General features: G+C 34.7%; 1 protein-coding gene across 1 annotated transcript; it reads left to right on the top strand.

Moving 5' to 3' along the window:
- Positions 1-6,733: 6,733 nt before the first annotated feature.
- On the top strand, positions 6,734-10,840 carry LOC123540995 (uncharacterized). Its single transcript, XM_045326336.2, has 4 exons — positions 6,734-6,891; positions 7,726-7,815; positions 9,645-9,881; positions 10,332-10,840. Exons 1-4 carry the CDS (start codon positions 6,858-6,860, stop codon positions 10,688-10,690), a joined length of 720 nt encoding a protein of 239 aa, XP_045182271.2. The 5' UTR covers positions 6,734-6,857; the 3' UTR covers positions 10,691-10,840.
- The last annotated feature ends 7,521 nt before the right edge of the window (positions 10,841-18,361 follow it).

Genomic DNA, 18,361 nt, shown 5'->3' with positions numbered 1-18,361 from the left:
CTAGTGGTAGAGCGTCCGCTTCGAGTGCGGGAGGCCGTGGGTTCGATCCCCGACCGCCTCGTACCAAAGACGTAAAAATGGTACTAGTAGCTTCCTCGCTTTGCGCTCAGCATTACGAGGATAGTGCTAGGACTGGTCAGCCCGGTCAGTATAATGTGACTGGGTGGGGTATCATGCCGAATGTCTACGGCGTGATATTCCAGTGAGGCAGCACTATAAAGTTGGGCATTGTGCTAAAAAAATAGACACCGTCGTTTATATGACTGAAAAATTGTTGAAAAAGACGTTAAACCCGAACACACACACACATACAAATATTCTGTAACGGCCATGTTTTGATATGGTATCACCTTGTCATAGAATTGCTGATCATTTTAATAATCACGTCTGAATTATGATAAAACTATTATTTTGACAATTGCCGCTGTTGATAACAACGTTAGTCAGGGTTTATTTGGTAACGAATTGATAATGGCCATTGAAGTCTTTAACACGAACACTTTATCTTACAAATATGATTCATTGAAAATTACATGGAACTTCCCTATCCAAATTGGGAACGTTTAAAATACTCAATTATATGTGTGCACATATATCAAATTTAGATATGGAGGGATGTAAATCCAACAACCCGAATTGTAAGTTTTATTTATTTGCATCTCCATGACATAAAATATATCGCCTATGATTATCCACACTTGAAAATATCATCCATATTGAGAGAATATTTGTTAAAAGTAGTAATTTGCAATTCTTTGTTTGTTTTGGATTCAGCACCAGTTTTAACAGTACTTCAGTGTTGTAACAGCCGGCAATTAACCTAACCAGTATTCCTGGATTCTGCACCAGTACTAATCTCTTCTCTGTAAGTAACGGCTAACTTCTCCAAATAAATCAGAGGCCTCATAATCACTCAGTCATGGAGGCAATACTAACATACTAATACCAATAAGCCTATGATGAAAACGAAGAAATAGATTTTAACTATTTGTTATGAAAGTATATGTGTGATCGTTGACGGAGTATGGCACAATAAATAAACCCGCATTTCAAATAGAGTAATGTATTTTATTCCGTTTAGCTACAAAATCTAGTTACAATCGCTACAGTCAATTTTGTTTCATCTCTTTAGATGTTTAACAGAACTTCGGAAAAAATTATAGGTTTAAATACCTTTTGAAAAATTAAAATCGTTCAGCGTAACCTCTGCCTGGAATATTTTCTTATTTAAATCTTTGAAAAGTTCCTTTGAAAGCACAGACAGCAATCAAACAACGTAATATCAAACTCGGTTTGATTAAATCTGTTTATGAGAGGTAAAGAAATGTGCAACACCATCGTGGCCCTTAGACTTGGCTTAAGCTGAATCCTATTATAGTAAAATTGAATATTTTCAATGATTCCAAAAAAAGAAAAATAACTGCGGCAAAGTACGGAGAGACTTGTAGTGACACTTAAAGATTATTGCTATGATAATTGATAAAATCTTTGAAAAGATCCTTTGGAAGGTGTGCTCTATTCTCCATATGTCATAAGTAGCCAGTGGAGCTCAATCAGCACTGGTATTGTGACTATAAAGAACACCCTAGTTATAATGTCAGTTGCTGTACCGGACATGTTGCTTTTTCCAATAAGGATACAGCTTAACAACGCATTACAATGATATTGTTGTGAGGTGACTAGGTTATCCTGGATACAGTGACGCCACTGGTCATGTGTAAGGTGTGTAGAACTTGAGGTTCAAAGCAAACCTTTAAGTGAACTTTTGAGCGTACCAAACGGTGAGTGTACATGCATTGTATAGTCTTTCAAATAACGTTTTTGATGAAAGACATTTAGAAAATACAGAGGCCTGTTCACCATCTAGCCACGTCACCAACGTAAAAAAACTTAAAGATAGTCAAACGATGTCGTCTTTGTCTGCAGATATACGTCGTCGTCTTCGTTTGGAGGTGGGACTGAGAAGAATACACCATCAAACAGTGGGATTTTGAATGTTTTGAAATGTTTGAAAACTAAACTGACTAATGTTGAAGCAAGATTGAATAAGTTCGATCCACTTGAGGAAAAGGTGTCCGCATTCGAGAAAGACCTCAAACATCTACATGTTCAGATCCATGATAAAAACAAAGCAATTGATCAAACGTTCACAAATATGGACGAAAAAGTGAATAGAGTGGAATTTATATCAGCCGACTACCAGTCGCGTATTGGTGAACTTGAAAAGGAAAACACAAACTTAAAAGGTAAAACTACTTACTTAGAATCGCAGAGCATGCGCAACAACCTAGTGATAGGTGGTTTTTAGGGAGGGCTGGTGAGAAGTTTGATTTTAAATTTTACACATTCATGGTTGATAAACTTAAACTAGCAACATCTATAGTGGAGTCCATGAAACTGGAGCGTATACACCGTATGGGAGTTCCTAGCTCAGAGTTGGTGAAGTGTCAATGGGCGTTTTAAAAACACTGCTTTATAAACTGAAACTTTACCTTTTTACAGACAGAACATTGGATATATTTAAATCTTATTTAGCTAATCGAACACAGACTCTAGAAGTAAAGAAGCTGCATTCCAAAAGAATGATAGTACAATCCGGTGTCCCGCAAGGATCCATACTAGGACCCCTTCTTTTTTCTGATATATATATCAATGACATGGCGTTAATTTCAAATACTACCAACATTGATCTATATACCGATGACTCCACCTTACATAAATCCGCCAACAGTATTACAAAAATTCAGTCTGAATTCAAGTATAGCCTAAATAGTGCCCATAATTGGTGTAAAATAAATAACATGTCACTTCATCCTTCAAAAACAAAATGTATGGTATTGAGCACTAGAGTCAAAATAAAACATACTAAAAAGCTTGAGTTAATTTTAGACGGTTCGGTCATTGAAAACGTGAAGTGTCAGGAAGTTCTAGGTGTATATATTTATGAAACTCTGTCTTGGCAATCCCATGTTAGTACCGTGGCCAATAAACTAAACTCAAAAATTGCTCTACTTAGAAGAATTGCATTTTTCTTAACAGATGAGCTGAAACTATTGTGTTACAATGCATATATTATGTCAACCATGAAATATTGTTGCAATGTCTGGGGACTTTGTCACAAATCGAACACTGATAAAATTACATCTTTGCAGAGACGCGCTATAAAAATTATTACAAATTCAAAGTATAGCAACTTTGATGAAGTACATGTATTAAAAAATTCAAAACTTCTATCTTTTGAGAACAGATGCAAATACCATATTTCATTATTAGTGTACAAAAGTAAAACAGGAGATTTACTACATTTTGTTCATAATGATCATTACAGTCTGCGCTCATCTGAAAACATGGATCTTTCTATTGTTAAACCTAAAACGAACTACCTGAAACAAACATTTAGCTACAAGGCTGTGCACTTATGGAATTAACTTCCTTCTTACATTAAGGAGGCAGTAAACAGTTGTCAGCTGTTAGTGTCGAATTGGCCAGGTCAAATTTACAAATAAGAGGCAATTTACGGATTGAAGTGGATATTTGAAGTTTAAAATAATAATAATTGCTAGAATTAAAGTTTCAGTGGCTAGAATTGAGTTTCACTTATTTAAAGAAAATCAGTTGAGTAGCCTTGATCTTGATAGTATGACGTAATGACTTGCAGGAGCGTATACATGCTTCCTCTGAGCTAGCTTAAAGTGGGGTTGTCATTTTAGCAGGGGCCTCAGGCAAACTGGAATAGTGAAAAAACGGTACGGATGGCACATATATTTGAGCTTATTTTCAGATTTTACAGTGTTACCGGAGTATGGAACAGTGTAGCTGTTGGGGCTATCATTTGCAAGGAATTTTCTACATCGATTTAAAAATTGGCAAATTAAGCTTTTTTCGTCATCAGTTTCCGCGTCCGGGAGAGCACAAAATTCAGGTTTTGTAAACAGAAAACTAGATATTAGAGATGTATTGCAGATGGTTTGTAACAATAGACATACAGTGATGTTAATGTTGCAATATCTTTATTTCAGGTGTGTGGTTACAGACTTTTGTGTGAGGTTTTGAAAGTTGGGTAGGCGACTCTAGGCCGAGGAGCTCAGAAAACTGTTTACTGCCTCCTTAACTTCATAATAATAATATAACTGCGTTCAAGCATGATTTAAAGAATTTTCTCTTGTTACAATAGTTTTTAGCAATTAATTACTTGTAATAACAAGAATTTGTTGAATTGATGTTACTGGATTCGTTTCCAATTATAATAATATTCATATTATGTTATTATTCAAATCTGGAACTATTTATTATTTTATGGGACATACTTTTTTTGTACATTTTAGTTGTCATGTACATGTATAATCTTTGTGACGCATGGTAATTCTTTTAAAACATAGTTATTGTTATATTACGTTTATTTAAGACTTCTTTAATTTGAGACGTGTTTGTCGAGAAAATTTAAGTAATTCTGATATGTGTATTTTTGTATAAATGTTTAATTATAAATTGACTGTATGATTGTGTGTATGTGTGAATGTATATCAGCTGAAGACCATACTGGAAATAAGTTGTATAATATCTGTATTTGTACACTTAGTATTTAGGCCTAACCTTCAGAAAAAAGTTATTATCATTATTATTATTTACCTCTTTACAACCGCAGTTCTGGCTAAACTCTGGCTGAACTCTGGCTACTCTGGCTGCTCTGGCTAATTTCACGCACATCTTTTTCGGTAGACCAGTTCGAATCGAATTTCTCAGAATTGTTCAGCGACATTAGAACAACTGTAATCAATGACGCTGGATCCTTTAGCTAGACCAGCGATTTCAACTTGGATAATCCTACATTTCGAGGGCCGGTAAGGTTTGGTTTTTACTCAGCCAGTACGGTTTCGTGAAACTACGGTTTTGGAACTACCCATCTAGCGTAGATCCTAAGACTCATAGATTGTTATGTAGAGCAGTGGCGCGCTAGTTTGCAATCCAATAGGGCATTGAACTGTCTGTATGTTTATATATTCAAGACGACATTGTTACATGTGAATATCTACATTTCATTAAGTCCAAAACTTTACGCCAGCCATTGACGAGATTGCGTGTTTCAGCGCACAAGTTACGTATCGAGACCGTGAGGCACGTTAGAAATTGAATTATAAGAGCTGCTTTGTGGGTCTCGTGATATCGAGGACGCGCACCTTGTCGTTCTGAAGTGCAATGTATATGTATATTTACGCTACCAGTATATCAAGTTGTATTTTTACCGACGTCCTAGTATGCATAGGTGTTTGTTTAATTAATTCCTAAAACAAGAAAAATGGTGTCACAAAGTACGTTTTCCAAAAGCTACGTTGTATCTCATATAACGACGTGTCAATTCATAAAACGTATATCGTATCGTTTTTAGTGTAGACTGAAAAGATACACTTATAAATAATATGCACATAGAGTAAGCTTTATCCGTGTAGTGTTGGCATAAACTCATTTGGCCTCAGCAAATTTTTGAAACGCACCATCCAATGGGACAGACACTAAAATACAGCGATTTAGATAGAAATGTAGAGTATTTTTTAAACTTTTAGACAACATTTAGCTATATGCAATACAAAGTGACGATTTATAGTGATGTACTTTCATAGATATCCCCGGTATTGAGATTTAAAAAGGCATTTGAGACTGCTGGTAACAAAAAATGGAAAATAAGATTTTGGCGAAACTAGTCTCCACACGAAATTAACAGGTTTTTGCCACGGTGCTTTTTAGTTCTGCCTACGTGGCGACAGAAATGTATAAAATTGCTTTGTAACCTTAAAATAAAACAACAATAGGCAATAAAAGTAATTGTCTTAATTTTCCATGAATGATATACTCACACAGGGATTACAGTGTCAAAATGTCAAGTACTTTCACTTAAGATAGAACGACAGGTCATTCGTCGTTAAATTATTTTTTCTGGTTGAAGTGAATGTGTCTGCATAGCTATGAACGTGACAACATAATTTTAACAAACTATTCAATGATGGAGGATAAACAATAATCACATATATATTGTATATCTCTACTAAATATTTAGTAAACTTAATCTTATTGATAGAGTAGATTTGATATATTTAGCATGATTTAACAAAATAGTGCGATTTTCTGTTCCTTGTTCATACTAGGTCCACGATAAAAGTATGATTTGACAATCCGTTTTCGCAAATCACAATAAACGGGGCACTCATCTTCTACATCTAACGAATTGCAAGATATACATAGTCTTTTATTTTTAGGTGTTATAGTTCGTGTATAATGTCCAGTTTGTATTCTAAGGGAATGAGCTGACATCTAGTAACATATACGTATATCTGGAAAAAGCTCAAATCCTATTTCACCATAGACACCAGCTGAACATGTAGTTGCTCTAATATATAAAATTCATTTGCAGACTTTGAGATGCATTCTTTTTATACATCTTAGACCTGGTATTGCCCCATTTTTCCGACGAATAACTTTAAATGGATTCGACAAATGTATCAAATGATTGACATAAAGGAATTGCTTATAGTTTCATCTTTTTACATTTAGCCAAATATAACAATTAATTGATTCTGAGTTGAATTAATTAGCCATATAATTAAAAAAACAAGTCCTAAATAGAACAATGATCCAGAATAGAAAAACATGAGGCCGCCTACAGTGGTATAGCCGCCCGAAACTAGTTGAATGACAATGGCGATTGTTTACTTCAACTATTAAACTTTAGTCGATTAAATTCCAAGGAAGTTAATTCACTTTCAGAGAGCTAGTTTGAGCTATAAAAAAGAAAATATATCATACGTGTAACTAAACTTCGTTAGTTCCTGAGTTGCTTAGATTGCTGGAAGCTAAGCCCAATAATGGCCTCTGTAAATGGAATACCTGTATCAATCGGTAAAATATTATTTATTATTAATATTATATTGTGTGTGCTAAGTAAAACCGCATGTCTATAACCAGAAACTAATTTGTATTTCAGAGATAAATGTATGCTAGTCCCAGTAGCAATGCTGTACTTAGATATATTAAAACTGCATTTTAATTTGCCAGTAATGTGCATAAATGGTGTGTTTATTTACAAGTGGACGCACTGGTCGAGAGGGCTGTCCTAGCCCTCTCGACCAGTGCGTCCACTTGTAAGCTTTCATACGGAGGTGAAGGTCCCTGGATCGAATCTTGGCTACTCCCATTGCGGTGTGTCCTTGGGTAAGGCACTTCGTTACGATTGCCTCAGTCGACCGAGCTGTAAATGGGTACATGTACCAGCAAATTGCTGGGGGGAAGGTATAATTGGTTTTAACTGTTCTTAAAGTAGGTTTGCTCAAAAAGCTCTGAAAAAAATATGTTAATTGTTTCACAAAGCGACGGTAAATAAAATTTACCTGTTTAGCTTCAGACGCTTAGAAACCAATAAGGAGATCTTTTGGAAGCATAGCACGCAACCAAGCAAAATAACAGCAGACTCTGTTGGACTGAATCTGTTCATGAAAGACATTCTTCTCACTCCACTGGTGATCGGTGTTAGTGGAATTCTTTTATTGATATGTAAATGGAACTCCATGATCCCAAAGCAACTACAATATAGATATAAACAATTGGTCCAGACATTTCAACTATATGATCCTTGTGAATTTATGTAGGCTTGCCAACATGCTGACAATCACATCATTAGCATACATGTGTTTCCTTCTAGTTTATTATGTGATAAAAGTAAAGTTGAAATTTCAGTTTGTTCTTGCTGTTCGTGGAGAAGAAGCTGGCCATTGAATGTTGGTATTGCTCTAGCGGTGCTGCTGGGTGTAGGAAAGTTGGTTGTAGGTAAATCATAAGGTGTATAGGCTGACGACTAAATGTAAGTATTGCCCTAACGGTGCAGCTAGGTGTAGAACAGTTGGATATAGGTAAGTCATAATGTGTATAGGCTGACGACCAAATGTAAGTATTGCCCTAGCGGTGCAGCAAGGTGTAGGAAAATTTGTTGAAGGTAAGTCATCAAATACTAAATGTAAGTATTGCCCTAGCGGTGCAGCTAGTTATAGGAAAGTTGGTTGTTGGTAAGTCATAAGGTGTATATGCGGACAAATAAATGTAAGTATTGCCCTAGCGGTGCAGCAAGGTGTAGGAGAGTTGATTGTAGGTAAGTCATCAAATACTAAATGTAAGTATTGCCCTAGCGGTGCAGCTAGTTATAGGAAAGTTGGTTGTTGGTAAGTCATAAGGTGTATATGCGGACAAATAAATGTAAGTATTGCCCTAGCGCTGCAGCTTTGTGTAGGAAAGTTGGTTGTTGGTAAGTCATCAAAAACTAAATGTAAGTATTGCCGTAGGGGTGCGGCTAGGTGTAGGAGAGTTAATTGTTGGTAAGTCATTAAAGACTAAATGTAAATATTGCCCTAGCGATGCGGCTAGGTATAGGAAAGTTGGTTGTTGGTAAGTCATAAGGTGTATATGCGGACAAATAAATGTAAGTATTGCCCTAGCGGTGCAGCTAGGTGTAGGAAAGTTGACTGTAGGTAAGTCATCAAAGACTAAATATAAGTATTGCCCTAGCGGTGCAGCTAGGTGTAGGAAAGTTGGTTGTTGGTAAGTCATCAAAAACTAAATGTAAGTATTGCCCTAGGGGTGCGGCTAGGTGTAGGAAAGCTAGTTGTTGGTAAGTCATCAAAGACTAAATGTAAATATTGCCCTAGCAATGCGGCTAGGTGTAGGAAATTGGTTGTTGGTAAGTCATCAAAGTGTATAAGCTGACGAGTAAATGTCGGTATTGCCCTAGCGGTATTGTTGGGTGAAGGAAAATCGTTGTAGGTAAGTGTGTGATAGCCAAAATATGTATTTGAAATATTGGATGGAATTCACATTTAGCATTGTTTTACGTCACAGTGTACTCGTTCATTTCAATGTTTGTGAAATTGGAGACTTTGGAAAGATACGCTTTTTTAGCAACAATGTAACATCCTATCAAGCAGTTACAATATAAAACTTGATCAAGTAATGAATTTAAATAGCTTGCTATTTGCAACTGTGTGTGTCTTAAGATGTACAATGCAAATGACAATAGCGTCATAGCCAATGAAGCACCCCGGCCTAACATATAAAGAGAAAATAAGCATTAACATGCAAACATTTTTTATTTTAAAGATATTTTCAGTCCCCATACTAGATAAAACTACATATGTACTAGATGCTAAATGTACATACAGAATAGCGACATGTGATGGCCTCCGTATTGGAACATCTTGAACCCCATCCCTTCTCATACCCGTCTTATCTATTACCTGAACAAATACAGGCATTTCAATCTCTATGTAGTTTTTACTTTTGTTTCAAATGAGTCTTTTGCTTTGAATTTAAAAGGCATTTGTTGATAACAAAAACTCGTTTACCGACGTCTAGATTATAATAGAAAGAACGACTGAGGTATTACTTTGAAGTTATTTATATGCATTAGTTGGATAAAAGTTTCAGTATTTTCAATAATCCCGCAGCTTCATAAAAAGGGAAAAAGCAAATTACCTTCGAAATGATTGAACTTCAATCTTTTAAGATTGGTGAAAAGGTCTTGAATTCCTCCGAATATTTCTTCTTTGGATTCTTTATGAGCACTTTTGGTATCATTACACATTATTATACCTTAAAATACTTTACAGGAGCTAACAACACGAGGAGTTGTACTTTGGAAAACAATGCACCCGTGTTCATTCTTGGGAGTCTTATGGCCCCTGTGATATATTTGGTTTTTGTCAAAGTCGTCCAGTTCCGCCGTGGACATGAAATCCCTGCTCAGCAAGGGAAAGCAGACCATAGAGAGAGTGAAGATGCAACGAGAAGCGGGAAAATCATTTGTGGTATATTAGCTATCGCAAACATCGCCTGGCAGATGGCAGGTAATATCTAAACATGGCAATTTCAACTTCGTTTTAAATATACCAAGTTATAATCAATGTTCTATCTATAAACTATGTATTTATGATCGAGATTTATGTCCAGTACGTTTTAAAATGCTAAATAACATTACCTTCCCGTAAGCAGGAGCGAAGGAACGGGCGGGGTCTGGTTTAATTGTACAATTTATTGCACTTTTTATAAATGTACAGAACTGATGTTTAGACTATTTATTCCGACTTTTAAATCAATTTTAGCACATGTGCAGCTTTCAGCTACACGCAAGCAAGTACATCTGCTTGCGGCGAACACCTAATCACGCGACCTCACGCGACCGGCGTAGTCATCGAAGCACGATGTTACCCTGCAGTTTTAACATGAAAACAGTTTCATGTTTATGAATACACGAAAAGACTTTAGCATATTAATGTAAATGTGCAATATAATTCCAGGTACGAGATGGGTATACTCAGTGTATCAGACAGTATGGGTTGATGGTTCTGTCCCTTGTACAGCTGATAATAAGCCGGCAGGATGTACTGATGGGAAATGCGATGAAATCTTTGTCAAAATTGCATGCGCTTTCATCTCCATAGACTGGATTTGTCTCGTGTTCTGCTGTGTGTACTTGCTATATGTTGTATGTAAAAGGTGTAATATAGTTTGCACCGTTTCAACTGAGGCAAATGAAGACGTGCAAGTGGTCGGCGTTTCTACAGGGGCAATACAACAAACGTGTGTGCAGGTTGGAGAGGAGATCGTGAAAGATGCTGGGGCGTTTGTAGGTGAAGTTCTTGAAGGAAAAAAATAGATGAAGATGATGAAATGTGAAATAACACGGTGTAAAATAAAGCTGATTTTTATATATACCCTGTCGGATCCACCTTTTATATTATAAAATTGAATTAGAATAATTAGATATATTCAAAACCTAAGGAAAATAAAACATCTTATTTCATAACATTATTGTCATTAATTTGAATATATTAAAATTTGATATATCTCTGAACCTTGTGGTGTGCGGTGCATATAATCCATTGACGTTTCTTCAATGTCAATGTCAGGTAAAGTTCATGAAGAATAAACTGAGCATAAGTTTGTTATTTTTAGTGCGATTTTATTTTTTTTCAAAATTTCAACACCATAGTGAGCAAGGTACTGATTGTGTGTTTCTTATTTCATGATCATAGTCATGGTGGGTCAGAAAGGGTCATAAATACTGCACGTTTTTTTGTTTTGCCGCTTATTTGTCCTAGCGGCATATGTCACTTTTCTGTTAGAAAGTTTTCATTTTTTATGTCTCTATCAATATTTATAGTTATAAATATTTCTCATATACAATTTGGCCCATATCTTATGAGTTTGAAAGCTTTTACATTGTTTTACCCTCACATGTTGTTTTGTCCAATGAATTTAGCAAGCAGCGATAAATGCGTTAATTTACTCTGGGTAAAAGGAAACTTCAGCAAATGTACCAAGGACTCTAATTTAATAAATTCTTTAAGAAGAACCGAACGCAACCAAACAAAATAAGTAGTAGACTCGATTTACTTTAAACACAAAATCAGTCTCAATACTCTAGTTCATGATGTACGTGCAGTTAATAGGTAAAACTTGACACCTACAATATAAAAAATAGATACATTATGTCTTTTGATCAAAATGTCCAATCGTGACAACCAGTCCGTAACAAGTAGGGTACAGTCCCCCTTATTTTTCATGACAATTTTTTTTCTTAAAATAAACTAACAGTACTTTATAAAAGTAATTGTCCTATTATTCTACGAAGGATATACTTATGTGTAAAAATATAATGTTACAAATGTCAAGTACCTCCTGTTATTGACCGATAGAAACAATATAGAAAAACTTTGACACTCGCTATATTGTTTTGAAAGGGACTGAAACTAAAAAATAAAACGTGATTTAGTTTGGTTTAATTAAAAAAAGAAAGATATTAGTTTCAAAGTAAAGAAAAACGTGACATGCTGTCAAAAATGTCCATTAACTACGAGCGATTTATTTGTATATTTGGCTCCATAAAAGCGCCATGAAATAGAGTTTTCCTGTTTTGTCTACTGCACATAGGAATCAAATAATATACAGCAGAACCATTTTTTGAGAGTTCTCAACAATACTAAGGTATTATACGCCGCGGAATAATTTCACTTTTTTATTAAGATATAAAACGATTAAGTGCAAACTATAAAATTTGTCTGAGAGTAGGCCCTAAAATCGCAACAATAAAATGTTTCAGATTGAAATTGAATACTTAGTTCGCGCATAAAACTCGGAAGACTCTGGTAGCAATACATATGAACGTAAGTCAATTCTATTGAATATCGAATAAATCACTTGCAATTTCATCACATAAAGTTTAAAAGTTTGATTTTTTAATAAAAATTTTAATGCAAAAACTGTAAAATCAAAACTGTTATAGAACTTATATGTGTAATACTCTGTCAAAAGTGTTATCAGTAAAACACGACAATATAGTATATTCATTAACTAGTCTATCTTTCATCTTACTATCAGAGAGGCCTAAGAATGAAGGCGGTGCAATAATATAAATGGCAGATTGATAAACAGAACAATATGTGATTTTCAAGTCTCTTGAAAATTGTAAAAGCAGATTTCCAGACAAGACTTTCATACGTTTTGTGTTATATAAAAAATTAAGGGCCAAAACTCCTTAACTGGATGGTACACGGTTTACATAGATGCCCTGACAACAGTTGCAGATTACTTCATATCAATACATTTCATCAAGTTTAAACCAAATGCCGTGAACACTGTATGAAGTATTAAACGGACTATGAGATTAGTACAAGAAATATGTGCATAAAAAGTACGAATTGTGCACCTTCTGTGAAAAGCATGAAACTTGGCATTTTAGTAGATAATTATAATGGGCTTCGTTTTAGCCTGGGAAGCGGTTTGTGGAAATCCGAGATGGCCGCTATAATTCACAGTTTTATATATAGATAAGAAATGGCAAAACAAGCGTACATGCCTTGCAAAAAGCTTTAACATTGGATTAATAGAGGAATGTCCCAAAAACATGATACATCTTTGAGCTTGTTTAACTTTATTGTTAAACAATATATAATACTAAGAAGAGAATTTATCACAGAATTTATCACAATACTTTGGATGTAGATCTATATATCTCCGAGTCACAATGTTTTTCACATAAGATGTTCTATATATGTCCCCCTTTTTGCGATTTTACCACAGGAATTCTGGTTCTGAAATTAGCGATTACCGCCTTGTAGGTGTCAACACTGATTTTACTGATCTCTCGTCTAATGACCCTCTTCAGACTACTCAGACGTGTCGGTTTGGGAGAGTATACCTTGCTTTTAAGATGTCCCCAAAGATAAAAATCTAGGGGGTTCAAGTCTGGAGAGTGAGGCGGCCAGATTGTGTACGTTTTCCATGAAATGACTCTACAGTATCTCCGTCATCCAGGTAGCGAATGTTAGCTTGGCAGTGACATCACCTGATTTCAAATGTTGCATCTTTTGAACATTGTAAGGATTCTTTTTTAAATCATATCGTAGAATTCTTTGAATACTGGACTTACTAAAGTTAAGATTGTTCTCACTTTTTAATCTGCGTGTTGATTTTGAAGGTGTTTCTTCAACCAATGCGTTCATCGAGTCAATATTTTCTGACAATCTGACTGATGATGGTCTCCCGGAAAGTCCCTTTCGTCTGTCACTAACAGATCCATGCTTCTCAAATTTCCTGACCAATCTGTTGATCTGTAGTCTGGGTAATGGCTTCATGCCAGGGTACTGTTAATTAATGTTTTGTTAACTAATGTAGGCGATTTCAACTCATAATATAATTTTATGACTTCTGCCTCGGCGGCCATCTTGGATTTTGATGGAGTTTGGTTACATCATCAATGACGTCATATGTGACGTCATGACGTCACATGGAACACATCAATGATTATTAATTGAAATTTAGTTAATTATGCTAATTATTGGAACAATAATCATTGATATACCATGTCATTTGAATATGAGATGTCGTTTGAAAGATGTAACATGTTTTTTGGGACACCCTGTACTACATCTCATCCAAGATGGCCGCCAAAAGTCTTTTATTTGAAAATGGCGAAACAATGTTTTACATCTCGTAAAAGGGATGTAAATTGGAACAGTAATATATACAAGAGCTGTCTGATGACAGCGCGCTCGACTATTCGAAGAATTGATTGAAGAATGGGGTCAAAATATTTCCACGGATATTCAGACAAAAGGAATAAATAGATTAGACAAACAATGTTCCTGTATTACTTTGATTTCGATAAGTCTTGCACTAAATGGCAATATATGAGCCAATTTCAAAGTCCAAAAAGGGCCATAATTCAGTCAAAATAGTTATGTACTCTTGCCTACAGATGGAAATCATAATGATAAACAAGTGTTCAAAGTTTAAAGGCCATATGTCAAATAGTTTTGACAAAACATGGACTTGTATGAAAACAGAACCAATTTCAAAATCCAAAAAGGACCATAATTCAGCCAAAATAGATGACAGAGTTATGTTCTCTTTCCTACAGATAGAGACTATTATACTAAACAAGTGATAAAAGTTTCAAAGCCATATGTCAAACACTTTATAAAAAATATGAACTGGTACGAAAAACTTAACAAAGATTTCTAAGTCAAAATGGGCCATAATTCAGCCAAAATCCTTGATGGAGTTATGTACTCTTGCCTATAACTGGACATGGTGATGGTAAACAGGTGTTGAAAGTTTCAAAGCTTTATCTCAAAAGACTTTGTCAAAATATGAACTGGTACGAAATATCAACCCAGATTTCTAAGTCAAAAAGGGCCATAATTCAGCCAAAATCCTTGATGGAGTTATGTACTCTTGCCTATAACTGGACATGGTGATGGTAAACAATTATTGAAAGTTTCAAAGCTTTATCTCAAAAGACTTTGTCAAAAAATGAACTGGTACGAAAAACTTAACCATGATTTCTAAGACAAAAGGGGCCATAATTCAGCCAAAATCCTTGATGAAGTTATGTACTCTTGCCTATAACTGGACATGGTGATGGTAAACAGGTGTTGAAAGTTTCAAAGCTTTATCTCAAAAGACTGTCAAAATATGAACTGGTACGAAATATTAACCCAGATTTCTAAGTCAAAAAGGGCCATAATTCAGCCCAAATCCTTGATGGAGTTATGTGCTCTTACCTACAACTGGAAATGGTGATGGTAAACAAATATTGAAAGTTTCAAAGCTTTATCTCAAAAGACTTTGTCAAAATATGAACTGGTACGAAAAACTTAACCATGATTTCTAAGTCAAAAGGGGCCATAATTCAGCCAAAATCCTTAACTGAGTTATGTGCTCTTGCCTATAACTGGCCATGATGATGGTAAACAAGTGTTGAAAGTTTCAAAGCTTTATCTCAAAAGACTTTGTCAAAATATTGACTGGTACGAAAAACTTAACCCAAGGTGTGACGCCGACGCCGACGCCGACGCCGACGCCGTGGTGAGTAGGATAGCTCTACTTATTCTTCGAATAGTCGAGCTAAAAATGTGTACTCTTATTTAACGAAGCAATATCCATTATGGTTACCATATTCCAAGTTGGCCAGCATTATAAATCAATTTATGGATTCACTTGATTGTTTTTACTGAAGTATATAGGCCATTTTGTATAATATTGTCTGGACTGAAAATATACATTATCTTATCTAATCTTACTTGTATTCTTTGATACTTAACAGTTATGTACAAATGTTGTTTCCTTCTGTTTACAATGAATGTTGCCCCCCCCCCCCCCCCCCCACCCCCACACACATTGATTAAATGCAGCCATAAATTAAATACAGTATCTAAATTGTCAACGGTGAAACTCAGAAACTGATTTCCAGAACCTTTCAAATTAGCAAAATATTATTTTACCAACTTATTTCATGAGAAATTTTTGTTAGTATAAATAAATGATTTTTAGAAATAATTGTTTTACCTGATACTGCAACAAAGGTAACAATTGTCTGAGACAGGTTTAGAGCAAATGTTTCTCAGATCAATAATACAAATGTTAGTGTACAGTGCATAAAGGGAAATGAAAAACTGTTGTTTTTTTATTGTGATATTACTTTGTTATCAAAACTAAGACAAGAAGTGTAAAATAGCTTTGCAACACGGACACATATATATCTTATAGATCATTTACTGACAAAAATAGAATACAAATACATTTTTTTATTTCAAATACATGTATCAAAGGTACATCAACTAGTGCACTACACACATTTTAATATCCAAACCACATCATTTACATAGTAACATACAGTTTGTAAATGTATGAACCAAGTATTTAATTTGAGCTATTGTTCATTTAATGTTCTGTTTATAATCAATCCTTAAGTTGTACTACTTACATACCGGTAACAGAAGCACTGTCCCTAACAAATCTATACTGAGCAAAACTTCCAACTAGACCATTGAAGAATGCATATATATTTTTTTATTTAAAAAGGCAAGCTAATGAATTTTAAACATCGTTTCATTGACCTGAATGCCTACACAAATATCGGTAAAATATGTTTTACTTTTGCGAACGTCCCGTGCTTGGCTGTTCACGTGCAAATCGTTATTTTGTCATTTGTATTCTTAAAGTTTGGTTGAATTTAATTTTTGTTTTATGTCTCAAGAAGCCTGACGTTTTATGTAAGCTAAAACCAGAAAACATCTTAAATAAACTGAATATACCTCGCATGCGACTCGATGAAAGGGCGCGTGCTGTAATAATGATGAAAGCAGGAACTTCACGACTTCAGGTAAGCATTGTGATTCATGTTACAATTGTCATTGTTTTTTGTAAGAAAGTTCTCTAATATCATTACACAAGAAAACAATTATTAGGAAGTGACATTCAGTACGTTTTCTGCTTTATTCCAAGTGGACAGAATCATAAATAGGCATGTGTCAACCATTCCTGCTTCCAACATTCCTATAGTATGCTATCTTTCATCGAGTCGCATCCGAGCATATTCAGTTTATTTCAGATGTTTTCTGCTTTTTGCTTACAAAAAAAACCCCCAAGTATCTCGAGACACACAACAAAATTAAATTTAACCAATTTATAAGAATATAAATGATAAAATCACAATTCGCTCGTGCACAGCCAAGCACGGGTTTTTTCGCAAAATCCGATATTTATGTAGGCATTCAGGTCAATAAAACAATGTCTAAAATTCATTAGCTTACCTTTTAAAATAAAAAAGATATATATATTCTTCAAGGGTCTAGTTGGAAGTTTTGCTCAGTTTAGATGGAATGCCGTCCAAGCCTGTTGCCTTGTTAGCACTTAAAATATTTAAATACTTCAGAATTTTATTTTCAGAGACAATACTGAAAGAAAAACTATTAGGAACAACTCCTTTAGAAGCATAAAAATTACTTACAAAATTCTTACCAAAAATGTTAGAACAATTGGGTAACTTTTCTACAAGTTTAGAAGTAATATTAGTATAAAAGGAGTTAAATTTCTCAGCAACATTTATCATATGTAAGATCTCCATCAATTTTGAGACCAATGTTACAAGCAGACACACAGCCTTTCTTAGAAGGCAGACTTAACTCTTTTAAAGTTTTCCATAGGAATTTTAAATGTTTTTTGTATTTTTCAAGTTTCTCCTTATAATACCTTAGCTTAGCATTAAACACAAGATACTGAGTTCTGTTTCTACATTGTTTAAAAAGATTTAAGTTTAAGGATTTGTTCTTCTTGTAAATACGGAACATTTTATCTCTCTCTTTGATACTCGACAGAACGTCAGATGTTATCCAAGGTTCTGTTCGCTGTTTAATTCGACACTCTTTTACATGTGCAATGTTGTTAATAACAGACATAAATATAACTTTAACAAAACATTATCAGAAAACATTACACTGCTCCAGTCAGTTGATAAAAGAGATTGCTGGATGTCTTCTTTATTGTAGCTTTTCATAGATCTAAGTTTAACAGTGTTGTGTTTCCCAATAGAAGATTTTGTTACTTCACCCGTACAAAAGATCAATGAATGATCACTGATGGAAGAGTCAATCACACCACTCTGAGTAATTCTGTCCCTTTCTGAAACGAGTATCAGATCAATACATGCACATGTAGAATTACAAATTCTTGTAGTTTCCTGAATACGTTTACTGTAATTAAATAAATTTGCAAAATTAGACAAATTTTCACAAAGAGAACACTTTTTAAGCACATCAACGTTAAAATCACCAAGAACTATGGTTTCGGAAGTTACTTGAATTAAAGAATACACTATTTCAAACACTTGAAAAAAGTTAAGCTGTTTCGGTGGACGATAAATAACTCCACAGAGTATGGGTTTGGTCTAAGCCAGAAGAATATCAATCAAAATTGCTTCCAAATCAGAATTGTTCAAGTCATCTCTAGGATTAAATGCTAAGTCTTGTCTAACGTAGACACA

The sequence above is a fragment of the Mercenaria mercenaria genome, chromosome 16 (genome assembly GCF_021730395.1).
Source record: "Mercenaria mercenaria strain notata chromosome 16, MADL_Memer_1, whole genome shotgun sequence".
NCBI classification, from domain to species: Eukaryota; Metazoa; Mollusca; class Bivalvia; order Venerida; family Veneridae; genus Mercenaria; species Mercenaria mercenaria.
Note: the sequence above shows the minus strand (reverse complement) of the source record. Positions and strands in the feature narration are given on the sequence as shown.